General features: G+C 40.2%; 1 protein-coding gene across 2 annotated transcripts; it reads left to right on the plus strand.

Annotated features, from left to right (window-relative positions):
• Window positions 1-12923: 12923 nt before the first annotated feature.
• On the plus strand, window positions 12924-22559 carry LOC111947799 (serine/threonine-protein kinase pim-2-like). 2 transcript variants are annotated; one of them, XM_078950855.1, is made up of 10 exons: window positions 12924-15946; window positions 18833-19003; window positions 19595-19765; window positions 20777-20878; window positions 20987-21069; window positions 21149-21193; window positions 21270-21485; window positions 21608-21788; window positions 22045-22212; window positions 22293-22559. In XM_078950855.1, exons 1-10 carry the CDS (start codon window positions 15778-15780, stop codon window positions 22385-22387), a joined length of 1401 nt encoding a protein of 466 aa, XP_078806981.1. In that variant the 5' UTR covers window positions 12924-15777; the 3' UTR covers window positions 22388-22559. The 2 variants fall into 2 exon arrangements, with proteins under 2 accessions (XP_078806981.1, XP_078806982.1); XM_078950856.1 differs by lacking the exon at window positions 19595-19765.
• The last annotated feature ends 976 nt before the right edge of the window (window positions 22560-23535 follow it).

Below are 23535 nucleotides of genomic sequence, written 5' to 3' on the forward strand. Positions count from 1 at the left end.
AAAGCAGCCCCCAGCTGCTCATCTGGGTGTTATCCGAGCTGCATGCACAGACTCGCTCTACCTAAAGAAAGAAGCTATTTAAGCACTCAGTAAATAATTCAGGAATCTGAGCAGTGGGCTTAACAAACCGCAAAACCGATTGTGCTTGAACTTTACATATATAGTTTTGGAAGCCAAATGTCTCCCTCCTGGTTTCTGAGGAAACAGGAATACACTCTAGTGAATAAATTGGGTGTAGATTACAAACAAAGCAGGCTGTACTTTGCAATACATGCAAAGTTTTGCTGAGCTTCCTCACTCATTTTCAGTCCGAGTATGCATTAGGATATCTAGCTCAAGGCGGAAAAAGCAGAAAAAATAGGGCATAAGCTTGGATAAAGTCAGAGCCCTTTTGATCTTTTTCCAGTGGAAAAAAAGAAATCCCACCCTGAAAAAAAACACTATGTGATGGAAACAGAATTGTTTTCTAACAGTGTGTGAAATATCCTCATAGCATTTATATGCTGGTGATTACGTCCTAAATGGTGCTTTTAATGAGCGATGTTAGAGCACAGCCGGCGCTGGCAGCTCTCCTCGCAATACTCAGTCGCTTGCATGACCAACTCTCACAAAAACGCCTTTTTTGTCCTTTGTTCTCTGACCCACTTTGCTTCTTTCTCCATCCACTCAGTGTCATACCTCCAGACTAACCGCAGGGGCACCTCCCCACCTCCACCTCTGCCATTTAATCTTTTATCCACATACGGTGCAAACAGTAACTCGTAAGGCTAATTCCCCCTTTATTTCCCTTGAGTGTTGTCCTCAGCCTGATATTCGATAAAAAAAAAATTTAGTTTCCCCAATAAAAAATATGATGTCACCAACCTCTAACTTTCTGTCCATTACATCCTGTCGGTCTAACTGTTGGCTCTTGATCTACACTGATCAGGGAGGCTTTATTGCTTCTGTGATTCAGCCAATTGGCCTTTTTGGGAGTGTCGTTTTAAACCCAAAACACAACATAGCATAGGAGGTTTTATACAATGGTCCAGGTTAATACTCAATTCTAATTGGCTGCTGGGTGTGCATTAAAAAGTGATATAACACAAGATAACTGCACGGTGAAGAAAAAGAAGTTCCGGTCACCTTGCTTAAATGTTTTGTATCATTGCGCCGGCTTCTTTAAAACAACCTTTTGCTTCATCTATGTGGACAAAAACAAGCGGTAAGAGGTGAACTTTCTCTCTGAACTGATGCTTTATTCAACCCATCGGAAAATTCAGCAGAATCTTGACTGCAGGGGCGGTGCGGCGCCGCGCGGACTATTTGTTACGTGGTGCGGCGCGACGTAACAAATAGTCCAAATAGCTACGTGATAATAGTGAGAAAAGCAATCCAAATCGGAAGAAAAACAAGAATTAAGGACTAAAAACTGGTTTTTGTTTATTGCTTTTGTAAGTGGCCATGGCATAAGTGGGTTAATGGCCGGCGAAGTATGCATTATCACTTTTTAATGCACTATGTTTAGGCTTCCACGGCGTGCGTTAAAAAGTGAGTCTACCATTAACCCTTACTTAAATTACAGCACATCTGTACTGGATCTCTCCTTTTTACTGTTTCAACAACACCACCTTTTCTTTCAATAAAACACAATACTGTCATTTTAAGTAAGCCCGCCCTAACTTCCTGGCATCTATCTGTTTGTGTGCTCCTGCAGCCCCTCAAATCCCCCCACCCTAACATTACCGGTGCAACTAAACTACTACTGCAACGATCAAAATTAGAGCCATCCAACCGTACAGTTTTGAGTCAGATACCAGCTTGGACGAAGAAAGCAAAGACATACATCTATTTGTCTGCAAGTGGATGCACTGGAATCAGAGCAAAACCCCCAAAAACACCATTTTTTTGGGAGTGGGTCTTTAATGAGTCCTGAAACGGGCAGGTGGAGTTTGTTCACTTTAGCCCAGCTTTTCAGGCTAATGCTGTTCTCCAAATGTCAGCTCCCTTCACCCATCATCCAAGCATCCGTTCATCCATCTCCCTGCCATCAAGCACCTCTTTCTTCTTATGTTGGACTTGAATGGTTAGAAAAAAAAGTCTTCCAGGGCTGGAAAACCAAAGTTGGCTTAAAAAATAAGAAAAGAAATATTTCTGCAATTACAGGCAATTAAATGGAATAAGTGAACTTTTCTCAATGACTAAGTCTTTCTATGGCTAAAAAAAGAAAAAGAAAATATGCCTTCATTTATCATTTAAGGCCTTCAAAGCAAAGGCTTCCTCACCATTCATTTCCACCATTTACCATATTCTATTCTATCTGGAGGAAAACTTCACACTTTAAAAGTAAGAATAACTCTTAATGCTGGAATAAAATTATATAAAAGGACTAGAGGAAGGTAGAGCCGCCAACTGTTAAAAAATGTAGGTTAAAAACTACCCACCAGAGGTTGGAGGTATAAACAATGCCTTCTGTGCAAAGCATATGTCCTCTTCCCACACAGAAGCTTCATCTCAGCAAGCAAGTGAAATTGTCAAGTCACTCAATTCAGACCAAATCAGATGCAGATTAAGATTCAAATAAAACAAAACAAATAAACAACAAAACAAATGAAATTAGATTAAGATTCCAAAAGAACACTGACACAAATAATATAATAATAAATGAAAGACTTACAGTATAGTAATAATTTATTTCCTAATTTATTTTATGTGGTGCAGCATAGATAGCAGAATGTATAATAAATCACCAAAGCATTCTAGAAATTGATTACTTTTTAACAAAATTTTGTCAGACTAAAACACAATTTTCTCCTGTAAAGATTTTGTGGATTATGAGTTGCACTTTAAACAGCGGTCTTCAGATTTTTTATTCCATGCAATGATTTTAAATGCGGTGCTGTTTGAGGGCCAAGAATCATCGGCCACCAGGTATCGATCTCTAAGCATCTGTATGGAAGAGACAAAGTACCTCCTTGCTCTTTAAACTGCGTTTTCTCCATTTCTCCTGAGCTGCATAAACTTTATGTGTAGAAAACACTTTGTAAGTGTGGTAAATACCTGGCTGATGTTGACAGAAACAGCTATTTTTGTGTCATTTAGCAAATGCTCTGAATGAACAATAATGGCAGCCTAATTAAAGGGTGAAAATTCCAACCCAAAACACTTACCCGTAGTCTAAAATCAATAGATGAAAAAGCATAATCTCTCATTTAGGTCAATAAATAACCACTTTTTAATTTCAAGCTGAATAGGGAGCATTGATGAGCTCTAATTTTCCGTGCACATGTCAGACTGCTGCCTAATTTCCTTTTAACAAGTGGAAGTCATCTGTGGACCGCAACGATTGTAGGTGTGTGTTTTTTGTTGTTTTGTTAAGATGTAATTAGACGTCAGTCTGCGGTAAGGAAGACGAGTTTGGTGAAATCAGCTCCGGCGTCAGGTCAGCGAGCAGGAGTGTGTGGGAGAAGTCTGCAGAGGGCTGTTACATGAGGTGAACTAAAAAGATTACTCAGAGCATAATCATCACTGCTCAACGGTATTTAAAAAGAAAACATAAACCAAGGACTGAATCTTGCTCTGTGTGGGGTTGCATATTCATGCACTGCTGTGGAGACATGAGAAAAAAAAAAATCTCTGAAACAAAAGCTGATTGTTGCACGGAAGTCATAGTGAAATGATTCCTGCAAAGGAGGTGCAAAGACGCTCACTTAAGAAAGTGAAGCAGTAGAACAAACACATGCAAATGTACTCTGCTTGGTATTGAACCACTGACTGAGCGTGTCAATATTGAAGCTTCCCCGCTGTGGCTGCATGCCGCAACTGAGTGGACAGGGCACGTTATGAGCACTTTAGGGATGTGGCGTGGGAGCAAACAGGATGCTGCCCGTGAACTGAATAATTTCAGAATAAATGAAAGTGCATACAATTTAAAGAACAAATGAACAATCATCTGTAATTGCTTCCATTTAATGAAAGAAACAGTGTGGCATGTTGCTTGATACAAGTTCTATTTAAGTTCCCCTGGGAGCGTTGTGTTCATTATGCAAACGAATGCATATATATGTACACGTCTCAGAGACTCATTTCATTCAGCATGAAAGGCTTAATAAGTCCCTGCTGTGCACCCTTTGTCTTTGACATGCCTGTGCAGAAAGGAATTATGAGGATAATTGTTTACCAAGCATAAAATATGTATAAATGTCAAAGTTTTTCTGACTTATAAACAGGTAGAAAACATGCTTTCGATAAAAAAAGCTTTTTTTTTTTAATTGCCATTTTAGGGGCATTAATGAAAAACATCTACTTCCTGTTGGTAAATTTGCAGGACATGCAAAAAGCTGCAGAAGCTGAACTCCATCATCATCATCGTCATCGTAAGAGAGTGGATGAAATTTAATGCAACTTTGGGAACAGATGTCATGAAAGTGCATAACTCGATCAAGTCTCAGCAAATGCATGACTTAATCAAATCCAAAGATGTGACATATCCAGAGACATGTTGGCAAAATCCTAATGCTTCAGCGTAAGCAAACTTCCTTTCTCCCAAGTAAGTAATTTTAAAAGCACCTTAGTGAGGACGAAGACAATTTAGCAGAAGTTTCCTGCGGTCTTATCGAGCCGTTTGTTGCTGCATGAGGAATGGGGGGACCTCGCCTGAGGATGAGCTGGAAGAAAGGATTTGATTGGGTTCATAATTGGCTTTGCTTTTTTAATTTAAGAGAAAATCACTGTGTTATTGTGGGATAACGTTTCCTCAGACAGATGCACTTTGGTAAAGTGTCATGAATCAAGACATGAGAAATGATGGAAGTCAGAAAAAGGGATGTATACACAAAAATGGTGCAAATAGATTTGACCGGAAGAAGCAAAGGGACATGAAAGCATTGAACAAGAAACAACTACAACCAATAGACCGACAGATAATTTGATTATCCGGCTCCTGGAGGATTCGGTACAGAGAACTAAAAGAATCAACATGATAAGAAAAACATTTAGCCAAATTTAAAAGTTAAAACTAAAAAAGGATAACCAAAGTAACCAAACCAAGTTAAAAAGTTCTAGTTAAACACTTGGCTGTCGGAAATTTGACTTGTGGAGTCCAATGACTTTCAAGCAGTGGCGGAGCTGGAGCATCTTATATGAGGGGGCAGAAGACTTTGGATGGGTGGCAAATGGGAATAGCAGAGAGGGTGTTAAACATGAAATGACCAAACAAATGTATTTTAAACAGTTTTATTACTAAAGCAAATAATTTGAGGGGGGTCAGTGGGAGGGAAAAGCTTTATTCAGGGGGGGGGGGGGGGGGCTGCCCCCTTGCTCCCCTGTAGCTCCGCCCTTGCCTTCAAATGGGAACATAAAGTGTACAAAATTAGTTTTGTGATTTTTTTTTTTTTATAAAAAAGTTATTTTTAAAAAACAAGCTCAGTTATCACCTCCTTTCATTTTAAAATGTCTTGGTTAGAACCAATTCTTTAAAATATATTTATAGGTCAACCTTGCTTTTATCTTTAGGTAAATGCATGATTTACCTTTTTTCTTCTGGTTTCAATGTCATGAAAAACAACAGTTTGACTTCAATTTCTGTGAATTAGTGAGAAGACGTGTAATATGCACATTCTTCTTGTTATATTTGTAGTTATCCGTAAATCATAATGTTCTTTCTCCATCCTGTTCTCTTGGATATACATAGTTTTAAGATATATAAACAAGTCACTAAGTTATTTACTAACCGCTAGTTCAAGGCACATTTATAGGTCCCAAAACTGGTAACTGTTATTTAACAAGTTGTTTATGACTAATTAACCAACAGTTTATTAATGTTTTGTAAACAAGTTATAATCGTTGGTTGTTATAAAGTGTAATTAATATCTTTTATTGCTATCTCCAAATGTTTTTTTTTCTTTCTGGTATCAAAGTATCATTTGCTTTGAACTTTATTACAATTATTTTAAACTGTATTACTGTTGGAGCTACTGTTACGGTGCATCAAAATATGCAGCTTTGTATGTTAACACAAGATGAAACCATGTTGGTTTTCTGGCATGTCCAGCATCACTCTGAGACGCACAGAGCTGGACTCTTAAGAAGCAAATCTGCACTTTGCTGCATTTTAACCTCCTCAACTTTGACCAGCAGACAGAAGCTGGAGCAGCAGCCGAGGAGCTTGAGGCACTGCAGCGTTTACATTCTTCACTTCAGGCATGCAAAAGTCATTCACTGTTCAGGATATAACTTTTCGACCTTCAATATTTTTACTCATCCTATGTTCTGCTTGTGCACGGTTTGGCATCCATACCTATCTGAGCTTTTGCAGCCTTGTGACCCCTCATGTTGTCTAAGGTCGGCTGATCGGCTGTTTTTAAAAGCCCCCAGATGAAGCATGAGCTCAGAGGGGACACGCTTTTGCTGCAGCAGCTCTATAACTGTGGAACAATCTAGGTCTACTTACGAGTCGTCTCTTAAAACCCAATTTTTTAAACTAACCTTTTTATGTGTAGTAAAGGAGACTTTTGCTGCTTTTATCCATTGTATTTAATATTTTGTAGTTATTTGAAATATTTTCCAGCATACTTGGTGACTTTGTGTATTTGTACAGTATTTTGGATTTAATCATGAAAAGACATTTATAAAATGGCCTTAAAGATCAAAATTACCGGTATGTGTTATTTTAATTTTTTGGGGGGTTTGACAACACATGTCCTAACTTTTACACTTAGTTCTTAAAGTGGCTTTGGGTTAAACCTAGTCTCATGTTAACTCGTTCTGTTTCTCCAGAACAGAACCTCTACTTTCAAACATTTTCCAGCGTACAGACTCACTCATGAAAATTGTGTTTTTTGTGTTTTTGACATGGTATTTTTCTGATGTTGGAGGACATATATATAGACAATTAAGCTCCAAAATGGCATTTCCGAGTCTTTCTTTATACAAATCTTTGTGAATCAGCCCCAGATAAGAAAAATCCTGTTTGAAAAAGAGCACATTTGTTACACAGAAAATGTAACAAATATGCTCTGGAGGGTGGAACAAAGCTGGATGTATCCTATTTTAGACAACTAGATCCATCATTGTCCTCGCTTAAAAACTATACGGTTGCATATTTCTTGCCATTTATGCTGCTCTGGCAATATTAGGTTGGGAGGGGCTGTGAGCTAGCAGGAGAGAGTATAAACAGATGGATGACGGGAAGTGGGGGCAGGCTTACTCGGCGCCTCCAAACTCGGGTAAATTTCTAATGAACTACTGCTGCTCTGCAGCACAATCCTATAGTTAAAAGAACACCAGGAACGTTTTTAAAAAAGGTCAAAAGATGATCGGAGTGAGGCTTTAAGATCCTTCCTCGACTGAGCTGCCTGACATACTTTTACAAAATTTCTCTCACATTTTGATCCTCCTACTATAATAATGACATATTTGAGATTTATGCATCATGTGAGGAATTAAAAAAAGTAATTGCACTTATATCAACGTAAAGCTGAGTTTGAGGTGAGTTGACCTGCAGTCCCGATAACTTCTCTTATGTACACCCAACTGGGTTAGATTTTTACAGACAGTTACATAAAAGCGCTTTAAAGCCACCATGGCTTTTTTCCATGAGTTGGTTTAGGTTAAGCAAAGCTGGGATGTTACTAATGAACACATGCAGCAGAGCCAGCAGATCTCGCCTTTTCCTGGCATCTGAACGAACTGATTAGTCATTCCCTTTTTGATCTAAGTTGCTAACAGAGCTTAATGAATTGATGTGTCCTTTCATTTCCACATTATTTTTGAATGCTAGATTTGTATGTTAGTTTCCAGTCACGCTCAGAGCAACTCTTCCTCCTGAGGCTCAGGGAAAAAATCTCCACTGATGACAGAAAATGTAACTAAAGTCGTCACACTCTCTTGAAGCAGAAACCCAAGCTCGTTGTACCTACAGTGTGCAAATAATTGCCAATATAGTGATCACGGACGGCCGTCATTTGCTTTAATTAGAGAAATTGCTCTCTACTTCTACTCTGTTCTCTGTGTTCACACTGTGAGGTTCCTTGGAGGATTCTCCGAGTCTTTTCTTCCTGAGCTGTTGTAAGACGATGCAAGAAAAGGAGTGTGAATTGAAATATACTGCATTAATACAGCTTTAGCATTAGAACTAGCTTTGCAATAAAAAAAAAAACCTTCTGCTTTCTACTTATCACTTGTGCCTATTTTTACTCATTAAAGTTTGTAGCAAAGGAAAAAGGCAACACTTTTCCTTTCAGTATTCAGTTTAGCCCTGATAATCACAACAGGAAAACTTTATATAAAACTGAATTTGTGAATTAGTCAAATAATTCAAGGATTGCTTAAATGCTTGATTTAAATTCCGAAATATATTGACAGTAAATGTCCGGCAGTCAATTTAGTCTGCAAAATGTTTTTTTTTACTGTTGGGCTCCCCCTCCTTCAAGTGCAAAGTCATTACGGAGAGGAAGACAATATTCATAAGCTCTCAGTGAGCCGCGTCTCCAGTGTGCAGTCAAACTTCACATCACCAAACACAATCATCAACTCAGCTTCAACTGTATAATAAAAGCTGTTATTTCTGTGTCAGCCTGCTGACCACAAAAACGTCTGTTTGTGTCCTTTCACTTGTTTCTGCTCCTCGTAAATTATTAAAAGCTGTTATTTGTGACCTTATATTAAACTTGCCGCCTTTTTGCAGTCACTACCATCCCTGGGGGGATATTGAATAAAGGTTAGCAATTTTTTTAAACCAATAATTTATGGTAGATTTTGATTTATGACTCTATTTAGCCTCACATCGTACCCCTTGTCAACTAATGAATTCTGCAACTTAAGCATTTGTTTTGCAGCCTCAGCTAAGATACATGAGCAGTAATCAATGCTTTCACAGAGGCAAAACAGATGAGGGGTTGGTTACAATAATGATCCCCTGGAGAAAAGCACAAAATCATTCTTGGGGGCCTGAGATGTCTTATACAAATTCCTCAACCTTCTTTTCTACACCAGAAGGCAGGAATATCTTTTTCCTTTTTTTTGTCTGCAAATTTGGATCAGCCACAGACGGTAGTCAGACATAAAAAAAAAAAAAGGAAATAAATCTTCCAATGAAGTATTAACCCTTGTGCTATCTTAGATGACCCCACCCTTACATTGACGTGTTCTCTCTACCATGACAAAGGTGGATAAAGGTGGAAAGATTTCATCCATGGACACCAGTGGAGATCACAAATCATTGAAGAAAAAAGGTTCAGAGCACTGTCTAGTGGGTCTAGATGACCCAACTCCCAATGGTAAAGTGCCTAGGATAGCAAAAGGGTTACAAGATTTAATCAGGTGGCAGAATAAAGCATATTTCCGAAAAATGTCTTGATTTCCACTGTTCACACACTTTGGCTGTTTGTTTGTTATCTTGTGCGTTCTTTCATCTTAAAAGTGTTATCTGAGTCCTTTAAAGTAAATGTTAATTTACTGAAACTTGTACGCAAAGTAACCTGTGCAAAAGCAACCACAGCTACACTCGTCAAGCTTCGCAGGAGAGGATGAAAACGTTTTGGATAAAAATGAAATTTGACCGAATTTTACTCGACATTTGTGAACATCACTTTTCAATACGTTCGCCAAATCTAATCTAAATGCTTTTCTACTTACAGAAAACAAACAAAAAAACAAACAAAAACTTGATTCAAAGTAGTATTTTTTGAGGGCAGAAACTGTTATTGTTATCCCTACTGCAGGAAGGTTTGAAAATGGTGTCACTTTTGTGTCGGTTCTATTTTGTGGTGATTACTAATGCTGCCGTTCAAAGAGCCTCCCTGTGTTGATGCCACTGCGGCATAAAATGGAAAAGGTTAAAACTGAAAAGATAAAAAAATAGAAAGGTTAAAACTGTGTTTTTTTTCACAAAACCTAGACACTCCATGAAGCTGTGGCAGAACATGGTGAGACACACTGAGAGAGGATGACACATTTGTGTCACAAATGGTGGCTGGAAAAATGCATTAACAGAGAAACTTTTACAATAATGTTGTAGGAATCCCAATTTTGGTTTATTTTAGCATTTAAATATGCAGGTTTTTTAATATAGGATGCTATTTAAGCTTATTGTCTTGTTTCTGAATTCCAAGCTCCACATCACACCTTAGGCTAAACTTTATTAGGTAAAAATATATAATTGTGTGATAATCCTTGTTGTTGCTGGAGAGGAAATTACATTAAAAAATTGATTTGACAACTGCAACCTTTATTCCAACAAGGAAAAGGTGAGCACGTATGCTGGCATCATTTAGTTTTTGTTTGTTTTTCTCTGTCTGTCTCATTAGAGGACCTTAAAGGAGGCACATATTCCGATTGAGTCTTATTTCTCCTGGTATTTATGAAGGAGTGAACAGATGTTGTGAACAAAACAAAAAAAAAACGCGTTTTGAAGGAACAATCATGGAAATATCAGTCACATATAAGGAAACTTGAGCTCAAATAAAAATATTTTATTTTCATAAGTTTTTAATAGTCTTGGCTTGACATCAAAACTGTTTTTAGCTCATAATCCTCCCAGCGGCTTCAGGTCCTCAGGACTACTGAAGTCCTCAGAGACAAAGCCCTTGGGATCAGCAAAAACAGCCCACAAGATCCTCCAGGACCCGTTTCATGTTCTGTATCCTGAGTTCAAGAGTTCAAGAGGCAGACTTTGCTGTCAAGACTGCAGAACACAAAGAAGGAAGACAACCTTTGACCCTTCATTTATAATATATAAAGGGTCAATATAAATATAGGGCTTAGGGTGGGAATTCAGACATAGCCCAGAGCAATCCTTGAAATGGGGAAAAGGAAGACCATATTCGTTGGCCGCATTTGAAGGACTCGTTCCATTTGGACAGCACTTGTCGCGGCGCTATGACGTAAGCAGCCTTCAAATGTAGCCCAGGTAGAACGCAGCCCTCAAATTTGGACACAGCCAATAAGTGCGGGCCAGATGTTATTGATTTTATGACAGAGGTTGTGGGCCGGATGAAATTTGAACTTTGGACATGTCTGTTCAAGGGCATCAGGCAGACTTTTACTTTTTATGTGCAGCTAAGACAGCCTTGGGAAGATCAATTGATTTCTTTTCAGGCGATTCCTTCAGAGTGCTGACCATGTGACAATACAAGACCTCAGTTTGCCTTTTTTCTGGTTGGACTGAAGGGCAGACTCAGCCATTTATCTTTTTGATGAACCATGGATCACTGAGCTAAATTCCATGATATGAACTTGTGTACTAATGACGTTATTTTAGACATGGATTTACCAATCATGACATTTTTACATTGTTTGGAAGAAACTTGAGAAGTAACGAGTTCCAGATTGTGGCAATTAAATCTGCAGAATACGTTTGGCCCTGATGAAGAAGCAACTGAGATGGTTTACTAAGCAACATCTGCAAAGGTTCTGCAGACAGCACGGCTACAGCTAGATGCAGCAGAAATGTTGGATGGCTGGAAGAGTGACTGAACCTGTGTTTGTGATGAGACTGATGGACTGAGTTGGAGTTCATTTGTGACTCCAGAACTCTTTGGTATGTAGATGGAAATGACACAAAAAAGCCTTAAGGTGTATATATAAATGATTGCTTTTCAAAATGTCGTGGTTCAAATCAAACAAACAGTGTGCTTGTTATTTTTGTTCAACAGAAGTCAGACAGGAACAGACATCTGGCATTGATGACAAGGTGTCTACGTACACAGCAGTGAAGATGAAGTAGTTCAGACAAGATGAACGGCTGGCAGATGTCGCTCAGCTGTGGATGGACCACTATGACAGATCAATGATTCAGTTCTGCTTCCTGAATACCATACAGGTGAGTCAGCCATAACCTAAAATACTAACACACATTAATCTTGATCACAGTTCTTTTCACTCTTTTCTATAGACTTCTAGAGCTACCATAATTCTGATAAAGCACGGTCAGATTCAGACATGCTTCAGGAGATGTTCCACAACATCATTCTTTACTAAAATAACAGCTGCAGCCTCTGTCTCGGCAAAAGTACTTTGAAAGTGTTTCCTGTTGTAATTGATCAGATTTCATTCCAAAATAGTAAGAGGCAATCTGCTATCATCGCATTCATCTCAGAAGATCCGTCCAACAAGAAGGATTTTGAAATCTGCATCTTCAGTCCATCCTCACGAAAACGGGTATTGAGACAGGAAGCAGCTGTCCTGCTTTTCTCATTCTTCCTACATTGTTGGTGAAACAGAAAGTATCATCTTAGTTTGTTGACTCACTTTTCAGGAAAATTCTCTGAAGAAAACAAAGTTGCTGTTCCACCAGAAACCATCATCCATGAGCTCTGTGGAGTGAAGTGAACAGTCAAAGCTGTCATCACTGGTGGTTCTTCCTGCAGTTATCAGGTCTGGACTGACTCCTTCAAGTACAGCAGAGGATGGAGCTGAGGCAGCAGTCAGAGAGGACTCAAAGGACTAATTGGGAAAGACTTCTCGTCTCTGACGTTGGAGACAAACCTGTGTCGTAGCTGCTCTTATTTTACTCTTTCTACCAGGAAAATTCCAGAAGTGCTACTGTGTCACTAAACAATGTAAAACTCTTCATCTTTATCAGCTGGATCCTGCCAGCATCAATTTTTCTCTCTGAACCTTGAGAAAGATCTATTTTTAATACAGTGCAATAAATGTTCTGATTTTTTTTTTAAACTTGTCCTGTCCAACAGCTAGGCAGGCAGATGAGAGCTGAGGGCCTCTTGTGTTGGACATATTTTACTTTAACAAGAGGGGTTATTAATCTTCAGACAAACCAAAGGTATGACTGAATAAACCCCTTTTGTAATTGAGGCCAAACTTTATTAATTTCAACCATGTTTGGAAATCTTTGGTGTTGGACCGGACGGAAAAGGAAAGAAGGGAAGAAGAGAGAGGGATGTTATAGAGGGGGGGGTGATAGTGAGAGGGGGGGGTAAGACCATGAAGCAGCATAGAGCAGACAGGTTTACTGGTTGTTTATCATTACGGTACGGTTCAAATGTAGTACAAAAAGGGCGGGGCCTGTCCACACACACTCAAATGTTATCAACACACCTGCTAGCTGCAAAAATGTCCACATGTCAACATGTACACAAAACAGATAGTGTTCACAAACGCATACCTATGCCTTTAAACCAACAAGTGTGAAATCTTTCATTCATTCAATCATGCAAACTATTAGTGCAAAGGTGAGCTAACACCTGTGCTCAGGTGAGTGTCTATGTTCTTCTAAAATGGATGGTGGAATGTGAAAAGAAGGAGGAGGAGCGCCCAGCCCCCCCCACACCCAGACCCCCGCCGCAACAGCAGCGGCAGCCGGAATCCCCCCAACGCCACACGGGAACAGGCAGGGAACAACCGCCCCCCGGGCGACCAAGACCACCACCCAGGCCAGGGCCAGCAGGACCGCCGCGAGGCCCCCAGAGCCAGAGAGCAGGGAGGCGCGGAGGGAAAGAGAGCACCGCCCCAGCCCAACCAGGAAAGCAGCCCCCCCGCCGCGCCGGGAGAGCCCAACGCAGGGCCCCACCGGAGAAGGACGCCCACAGCCCCAGACGAGCACCCCACCACCACCCAGGAGTTCCGGGCATCCCCCCGCCCCCACCCCAGGTATGAGCCAGGACCCCCCAAGGGAGACCCGCTCCGCACTCCAGGCAGCCACCCACCCGGCCCACGGTTGGTCCAGGGAGGAGCAAGGCAGGGGCCCGCCGCCCCCGCCCAGGAGGGGGGAACCCTGGGGAAAAAAGGGGGCCCACAACGGGTGTTGTAATTATGGCCCGACCAGGCTCGGCCACTGTTGGAAGTTTGGCGGGGCCCAGCGCTCAGGGGCAAGGACCAGGACCCACCCCCCAGGGACACGAACACCCCCCTCAGGCTCAGGTGTAATGTGAACCCCCCCACCGCGCGGAGAGAGCACCGCCGGGCCCAGGAAGCCGGCACCCAGGGGACACGGCCGCCGTCGCCAAGGGGCCCGCACCCCCCACCAGGGAAGGGGTAGGGGACAGATGGACCCAGGTCCCACCTTCCTTGCAAATTGTGTGTGCGTGTATGTGTGTTTGACAGGGTGTGTGTGTGCATGTGTGTGTGTTTATGTTGGAATGTATATATTGAAGGGGGAGGGGTGTGTGTACTAAGGGGGGTGCAGTTAAAATTGGCGAGTAGGGCACTAAGGGGACATCTCCTGATTACTCACAGTGACGTCCCCTCACCCTCCCCACCAAGGGGCCCTAAATGTCTAAGGTGCGGTTAAAATTGGCGGGCAGGGTGCTAGGAGGACATCTGCTGCTTGCTGGCAGTGATGTCCAAGCACCGCCCCTACCAAGGACCCTACATGTCTAAGGTGCAAATAAAACCGAAAGAGGGGGGGCCCACTCCATACGGCAACCATAGGAGGGGGGCCACTGCCAAGTAGCTCCCCCCCAAGGCGCATCGCAGGCTAGACCCCCCACCCCCTCACCCTAATATGAGGTTATATGAGGAAGGGGGTAAGTTGGTAAGTTAAATGTTCTGATTTTTACCAACTCATGCTTCATGGTCTCTGTTGCTTCCTCGGGAACATTCATCTGTATCAAGGATTCACTAAGGTCATCCATTCTTGATTATCCTAAAGGGAAGACATTGAAGGTCACATTTTCTACAGTGAAATGCAAGTCAATGACAGAGTCAAGCAAATGCATCTTCATTTGTACAACACCGTTCATACTAGAGAAGCATAACTAAGAAGCTTTAGCAGTGATGAAACCTAGAAAAACAAAGATATGTACAGTGGTGCAGTGGTTAACACTGTTGCCTGCCAAGAAGAAGGCCATGGTTTGAACCCCTGCAGCTGTATGCAAACTGAGCGTGCTTATCTTAGAGGTTGATTTGTGACCTTATTGGGGACTGACGGGATTCAGATAACAGACTGATTAATTATGAGAAAAAATAAAAACTGAAGTGGAACACAAAAATACAGATGGTGCAGCACATCAAACAAAAATTTTTACGTTTGCACTTAAGAGTGGATAAAGATGAAGTTCAGTAGGTAACTAGTTCCATCTGTGTGCGGGATAGCAGATAAAATAGTTTCAAAAGTTCCCGATGAGGTTCTACCAGCTGAATGTCTCCTCAAGAACTAAAAGCCTAAATGAAAACCCCAAGGTGATTTGAGTACCTAATGTCCACATCACTGAGTAAATTAATAAAAGATCAGGAACATCTTCACATCATGAGCTCAGCTGACAGCAAATGTAAGGACATAAAACAAGAGTGATTTAATGAATTCTGCTCCTTCAGCTTTGAAGAGATTTTTTATTTTTATTTTACTCAAACTGCAAATTGGGTTTTTTGTTTCATTGCCAAATGTAATGTCATGTAATGTTAAGTCCTAATTTTATTGTTACGTCATCAGGTTGCTATTGTTCAATGGAGGGGTTTGCTTTGTTAAAATGGTCGCCCATACCCACAATGCTCTGTGTGTTAGTCATGTGGTCAGTTGAACTGCATACACATTTGATAGGTAAACTCTAATATCACCCAGAGGATTTTGAAGGTAAAACTCAAGTGGGAGGGGCATATTGACTAGAGTTTGCTCCGCCAAATGTGCCAAAAATGGCCCTGTGGGCGGGGCTAAGTAAACCGAGTGTTGTTCAGACAACCCCTACCCCCACCCAGGGATGTCATAAACAGCAATTCATATAAAAATGGTTCAAAGATTTGACATGTGATTTAGTGATGTAATTATAAATACAAACAAAGTTATGTATTGTTAAAACTGTATCCCTTCATTGTTATTATTCAAATCAACATCTCCACGGTTGCATGATATCACAGATTGTTTCTATAACAACACCCTTAGAGATCAACACACTGCAAAGTGACTTTGAGAAGTCAACACGCAGAAAGCTTCGTTCGCTCACGATTTTCTCCAAATCACGAAACAAAACAAAAGTGATGGAAAACTCAACTGAGCTCCGTTCCATTTGTGAAGGTACATTTAAAAAGCAGAACAGATTCAATTTTAAGATAAATTCAGGTTTATAATTTAATATATTCATATTTTATTCATATTTTACATTCAATAAATTATCTTAGAAACTTTGTCAGGGAAGTGGTGACATTTTGAAATTTCAGACGACAAACATGCAGGTTATATTGTTTAAACAGATGTGACATTAGTCTGTGGGGATAATTTATTCTACTCCGATGACGTGCCATCAGAGAAGCTAATCCAGACGGTTCCAGAGGCAATAAAGTTACTCCAGCTGGCTCTCCCTCTACCAGCTACAACAGCATCAGTGCAGAGGTCATTCTCTGCATTAAAAAACTAAAAACATACTGTAGTGGTGGTCATGCGCATATTGGGTCTGCAGTTGGAGATGGCAGCGCAAGATTGTGGGATATAATCCCCTTTTCCTGCTCTGGTTGAAATTGGGTTGAGCACGGGTTTTTCTTTTGTCTATATGTCATTTCATCTGGCTGTTTTATGCTGTTTCTATCTTAATTATTTCATTCTGTTGTGGATTATTTTTTGCACCATGAGTGTATTGGGGGGGAAGGATAATGACGTTGGTGGGACGTACAATGTTAGGTTTTTCAAAGTAAAAGCACAAAGGTCATCTTATTTCGACAGTAGTCATGTGTGATATATATGAACAAATTATGAATAAAACGAGTCTTGTTTTAATGGTAACGAAAGAAATATTCTGTGGAGAATTAATATGTATTTGCATGTCTCTTTTTGCTGTCACTTGGTGTTGAATGAAGGGTGAAATACTAAGTTCTTGCAATTGAAAATCTGAGGAATCAATGCCTCACCAGCCCTCAACCTCACTGCTCGTCACTGACACACACACACAACACACGCACGCACACACACACTGCTCTTATCTTTACTTTGAGAAGATTTGACAAGTGATTTAGTGATTTGATTATAAATACAAATAAAGTTGTGTATTGTAAAAACTGTATCCCTTCATTGTTATTATTCAAATCAACGTCTCCACGGTTGCATGATGTCACATTTCAGTTGGGCTTTGGGTTCTTCTTCGTGACAGATTGACAGATTGTTTCTATAGCAACACCCTTAGAAATCAACACACTGCTAAGTGACTTTGAGAAGTCAACACACAGAAAGCTTTGTTCGTTCAATGATTTTCTCCCAAAACATATTTTATTGTCGAAATCGTGAAACAACAATAAAATTGATGGAAAACTCAACTGAGCTCTGTTCTATTTGTGAAGGTACATTTAAAAAGCAGAACAAATTACATTTTAAGATAAGTTCAGGTTTATGATTTAATATATTCATATTTTATTATTATTTTACATTCAATAAATTATCTTAGAAGTTTTAGATAGGTGGTGAAATGTCAGACGACAAACATGCAGGTTATGTTGTTTAAACAGATGTGATATTAGTCTGTGGGGATAATTTATTCTACTCTGATGACGTACCGTCAGAGAGCTGGGGGGTATTCCAAAAAGCAGGTTATGTAAGTTATCACGGTAAGTTTGAGGCTAAGGAAGCAGATAACCTCGGCTTTTGGTTCCAAAAACAGAGGTATGTTTCAAGGTATGTCAAGTTGCCGTAGCAACTCATGCAACTTTGAACATAACCTAGTCCGGTCCGGAGAAGATTTAGTTGAAGGTTAGTTGGTTTCAGAGAGGTGATGGAGCATAGCATGTCCATTTGAAGATGATTTTTAGTGGATGAAGAAGCTCAGATAATACTTTTTCCACCATGAGAAGGGGATAAGACCACGTATGGATGTTGTAAAGATCAACTTTTTTACATTGATCTAACTTAATTATTTGCTTCAGTTAAGATAAATATATTTTTGAGTTAAATAATGTATAGGTATCATGCATGGTTATTTTACTTTCATTCAAATTAATTCAATTAAGTAGGTGTGACTTTGGTGCTGTTGTTAGAATGGAAGTGCATGGAATTGTCTGGGCACCACCAGTGCTCTCTTATATTTTAAGAACATAAGTTAAAATCAGAGTTATGATGACTGCATGTGTGTTATGTATTGCAAATCCACACTGTTTCCTTCATTTTAACAATATAAAAATTAGTATATCTGCGGCCTTAAACTTAGACACATGAGAGTTAAAGAAGTACAATAAATTAAGATGGAAAAACATTTAATTGAATTGGAGTAATATGACATTTAGTTAGATAAATATGTAATTTTGAGTTGTATAAACACTTATTGAGTTTGATAGACATAAGAAATCAGATTGATTTAAGCTTCATAAGTTGTGTCTGTATGTACAAACATGACAACAAAAAAGATTCTTATCAAGCCTTATTAGTCACGACATAACAAACTTGAGCTTGTTTGCGCCCTCTTTGGTGTGGTTTAGCACAACTACTACAAGCCTCACCTTCTGTCTTTTCAGTTCGACTTCACGTAGATCTGAAATCAAAATAAACGACACACAATCGTGAAATACAATTGATATAAGATTGAAACTGATGACATGGAATATAAATGTCTACAATGTATGTCATTTTTAAATAAAGTATTAATAGCATATTCTGAGTAAACTAAAGGCATGCCCCAAAAATACAGTCAATGGCACGCTTTCATCCCAGTGGGGGCAATCTGCCAGGAAACATGGATCTGTGCTGCATTAACTCCCAGCCTACGCTGAAGTACGTAAAATGCAGAGATTTTGCGTGTAAAAAGTATTAAAATGATCAGAATCAAGCATATAAATTGCATTTTTAGCACAGATTAGATGACACATTTGTTATATTATTAGGATGCATTTATTGATGCTAGCTGAGGCACTGCCTTATATACAGCCACCTTGAATCGGATGTAGAGTGTTGTTTTGACCCAGTGTTGTGTTGCTCTTTTTGTAGAACACATCAGCGGTGTGGTCCAACAACATTCATCTTTTGCTGAAAAGGATGGGACCACATCAAGAAAAAGAAAATCCTCTGCTGAAGAGGTGCCTGCTGGGAAAAAGATAAGACTCTCCCAGACCAGCAGCAGCCAAGAACCAAGACAACTTGACTCTGAGTCTGACAGCGGTGAGATGATTGTAATACTATCTGTTGCCCCTCACTGTTAACAAATGGATTACTGTGAAAAATATTTGACCTTAGCAGCTGATTTGGACTCAATCTGACAGAAAGATCATTGAAACAGTGAAAAATAAAATCATTGTTTTAAATGATTTTCCTCCAATTAGAAACAGCATAAAATAATGTAAACTAATGAAATTTCCCTTTATGAGATTAAAATTCAGGCTTTTAAGCCTGTTAATCAGAAATGTTCAATCTTTTTTATCTGATTTATAAATAATGAAATGCTACATGAGTTGTGTTGTGTTCACTTACATATAGTTTGTAAACAGTAAAAAGCAGTGACGGGCACACACACACACACACACACACACACACACTGCTCTAACCTTTACCACCTACTTGAGTATTAAAAAATTAAAAAACTGATCACAATCAAGCATATAAATGGCATTTTTAGCACAGATTAGATAACACAATTGTAACATCATTGGGATGCATTTATTGATGCTAGCTGAGGCACTGCCTTATATACAGCCACCTTGAATCGGATGTAGAGTGTTGTTTTGACCCAGTGTTGTGTTGTTCTTTTTGTAGAACACATCAGCGGTGTGGTCCAACAACATTCATCTTTTGCTGAAAAGGATGGGACCACATCAAGAAAAAGAAAATCCTCTGCTGAAGAGGTGCCTGGTGGGAAAAAGACAAGACTCTCCCAGACCAGCAGCAGCCAAGAACCAAGACAACTTGACTCTGAGTCTGACAGCGGTAAGATGATTGTAATACTTTCTGTTGCCTTTCACTGTTAACAGATGTATTGCTTCACAAAATATTTGACCTTAGCAGCTGATTTGGACTCAATCTGACAGAAGGATAATTTAAAAAGTGATAAAAACTGCTTTTGTTTAATTAAAACACATTGGAGAACAAAAAAACTTTATTTGGTAAAATAAGTCAAAAGATACGTTTAATAAGATAAAAATGTGTATTTCTAATCTTCTGCAAATCTGTGTGTTGGTCATTGAAACATTTTTCACATGTAAAATTTCAGCTTCTTGCTGATAAAAGAAAGTGTTCAATAAACCTATAACAAAAAAAAAATTCATGTTAAAATTGTAGTTTGTTTTTATGCATATTTTTAAAAAGTCTACATATTGAAGTCTAATTTGCAAAATAAAATAACACCAGCACTTCAACTGAGCACAAATTATTCTGTGAGGAACAGAAGATGTCATGTTGATCACTTAACTCACTTAATTCCATTTAAGAAACAAATTTTATCAAAGGTTTGGCAGAAAACGTTTGCATTTGTGTTTTTCCATAGCTTTAAATAGTTATCTGTCACTTTTAAACATCAAATAAAAAGATAGAAGTAGAATGAAATACTTAAGTTAAATACTCAACAAAGCTTGATAAAGAGATTAAGAAGTTAAAGCAAAAGTTTAATGCAACCCTTCAATGTTTCAGTCATAAAACTGTTGAACTTTAACTAAACTGTTAATTCAGGATTATTCCCTTTGAAAAACTGTCAACTCTGTTTTTCAGTAGCCAGAGTTGATCCAGAACTGATCCGATCCAAATCGGCTGCTGTAATCCACTTCATACAATCAGCAAACGCTTTTGCATGTCTTTAAATCAATCCTGTTAAAGGAGATTTGAAAAGTTCTGTTTTCTTTTCACGCTTTTCCCTCAGACAAAAAGGAATCCTTTTATTCTGGGTTAACTCTTTCTTTAGCAACAGTGTCTAAAACATGTGTCTGCTCTTCTTCTCATCTTCAGAATGTGACAGTTCTTCAGAGGCCGGAAGTTCTTCCCAAGAAAAAAGCTCTTGTCCACGGAAAAGTTGGAAGAGCCAGTCTTCATGCGATGCTCTGCTTGAAGGTGAAAATAATAGTCAGGTTTCTTAATCAGTGAAGGAAGACTTTCAAATCCTCTTGAATTACTTTTTCCTCACAGTCATAACTGAATGTTTTTGGTGTGTCTCTGCAGTAAAGTACAAGAAAGAAGGCCTGCTGGGAGAAGGAGGCTATGGATCAGTTTATGCTGGCTATCGCATTTCTGATGGGTTACCAGTAAGTGTGACGTAGAGCAGCTCTTGATGGAGCAGATCAGGAGGGAAATACTCACCAAAGCTCTGTTTGTGTCCTACAGGTAGCAATCAAATACATCCCATCTGAGAACGTGATTAGAGATCTGGTAAGTTCAGCTGCTGTCTCTGCTGCTCACCTGAAGTCTTCTGACCCTCATCTTACACTTTTCTGGCATTTTGCAGGCTGATGATGGGAAGCAGCTCCCCACTGAGGTAGCCATCATGCTAAAAGCAGCTGATGGAAGAAATGAACCTGTGGGAACCTCAGCCTCTGTCTCCCTGCTGGATTTCTACGACCTGGAAGACGACTTAATCCTGGTTTTAGAGAGACCAAACCCTGTTGAGAGTCTCTTTGAATACTCACTAGACAAAGACAACTTAGAGGAGAAAGACACCAAGGTAGGCTGGTTCTGAAATGACGGCCTGCTCACAGCATGTCTTTGTTTTCTCTTTCTCCCTCTAAAGAGGTCTTCCTCCATGTCCTTCTTCTCAGAGTATTCTGTGTTTCCTGTCTTCCTCAGATCATTATGAAACAGATAGTCCAAGGTTTGAAAGAGCTTGAAGAAAAGAACATCTTTCATCGGGACATCAAGTTGGAGAACATTTTAATAGAGACTGGCTCTGACGTCCCACGAGCACGCCTTATTGATTTTGGAATGAGCTCTTTCACAGAGAGGGACACAGTTCATGAGATGGACTATGGTGAGTGATCAGCTCTCTGCTTCTCTTTTTCACTATTTGGGGGGGCAGATCGTACATATTTAAAGGAGCTTTCCTGTCCAGTTATTTCTGTAGCTCATATAATATCAGAACATGAAAATAAAAATGTGAATTTCAGAGAAAAATTAAGATGTATGGTGACACAGCGATCCAATAACTGAGTTGGGAACAGCTGACAGGAAGACACATACAGTTGAGAGTAAAACTAAAATGTGTTTCATTTTTGTGTGTTTTGCAGATAAAGCTGACCATGACCCCCCTGAGTTTAATTTTGGATCCTACTCAGCCGGGCCCACCACAGTGTGGCAGCTAGGGGTTGTGTTGTATGAAGTTATACACGGAGACCTATTCAACACAAATGATTTTCTGGAGAAAAAACAGGAAATAAGCCAGGAGCTGTCCAGAGGTAAAAACACCTTCCCTACTTGGCTGAGTGGCTGGATCTCTGCATCTGTGTGCTTCATTCTTTTATCTTCTTCTTCACAGAATGCAAGGACTTCTTAGAACAGTGTTTAGCTCCACTTCCAGAGAACAGGCCCACGCTAGACGAGCTCCTTCTTCATCCGTGGCTTCAAAGATAAGAGGATCACGCCATGATGGAGGACTCATGAGACTCATGCACCTAAGAAAGGAAGGACATACAGGGAAGTAACATCTCCCTGTAAATATGTGGGTTCATTCAGACACTGCCCCCACAATTCTACAAAAATCCAATTCGGTTTGATTAGTTGGGCTTGTACCCCCCCCCCCCCCCCCCCCCCCCCCCCCGCTGGATACATCGCAGTCACTGTAAGTTGCAGAGTGCACCAGAGGCCTAAAAGAGGTTGTTGTGGTGAAGTCTAGTTAGAAAGGGGTTCCGCCTTTTAGTGGCGGTTCGTCTCAATTGCCAGTGAAGAAACCAACAGAACCCAACATCCATTAAAACTTGGGCCCTCGAAGTGACTCTGCAATCTAGCAGCGTGGAAGGCCCACTGCTGGGAGACCACAGCAGGTGGGTGCAGAGCTGTGCTGTGGCTGTAGCATGTCTTCCTGTTGCCCGAACTCTGCCAGCAAAACATTCCCTAGTATTACACTAAATTATGACATTTGTATTAGGCTACAATTCTACTTTAATTTAAATTTATTGCTTATTATTTGATATATAGGGAAGATGGGGGCAACTGTGACGTCATTAGGGCGGGTGGTGGCGGGCCAAAGGGGGATGGGGTGGGGGGTAGGGGGGACCATGCCTCCTCTGTCAAATGCTGGTTGCAGGTCCCTCTTCAGAAAATGCCCCCCCCCCCAAAGAAAAACATTTTTTTAGCGTCAGTGCAATAAAAATAAGGGAAAGATATGGGGTAAACTGTGACGTCATTAGGGCGGGTGGTGGCGGGCCAAACGGGGGAGGGCAGTAGGGGGGCCATGCCTCCTCTGTTAATAGCTGGTTGCTGGCCCCTCTTCAGAAAATGTCCATCCTCCAAAAACAAATTATTTAGCCTCAATGCGATAAAAATTAGGGAAAGATATGGGTTAATCTGTGACGTCAGTAGGACGGGTGGTGGCGGGCCAAAGGGGGGAGTAGGGGGGGCCATGCCTCCTCTGTCAATTGGTGGTTGCTGGCCCCTCTTCAGAAAATGCTCCCCCCCCAAAAGAAACCTTTTTTTAGCGTTAGTGCAATAAAAATTAGGGAAAGATATGGGGTAAACTGTGACGTTGTCATTAGGATGGGTGGTGGCAGGCCATGGGGGGG

The sequence above is a fragment of the Oryzias latipes genome, chromosome 8, assembly GCF_053564925.1.
Source record: "Oryzias latipes strain Hd-rR chromosome 8, Olatipes_Hd-rR_3.1".
Classification (NCBI taxonomy): Eukaryota; Metazoa; Chordata; class Actinopteri; order Beloniformes; family Adrianichthyidae; genus Oryzias; species Oryzias latipes.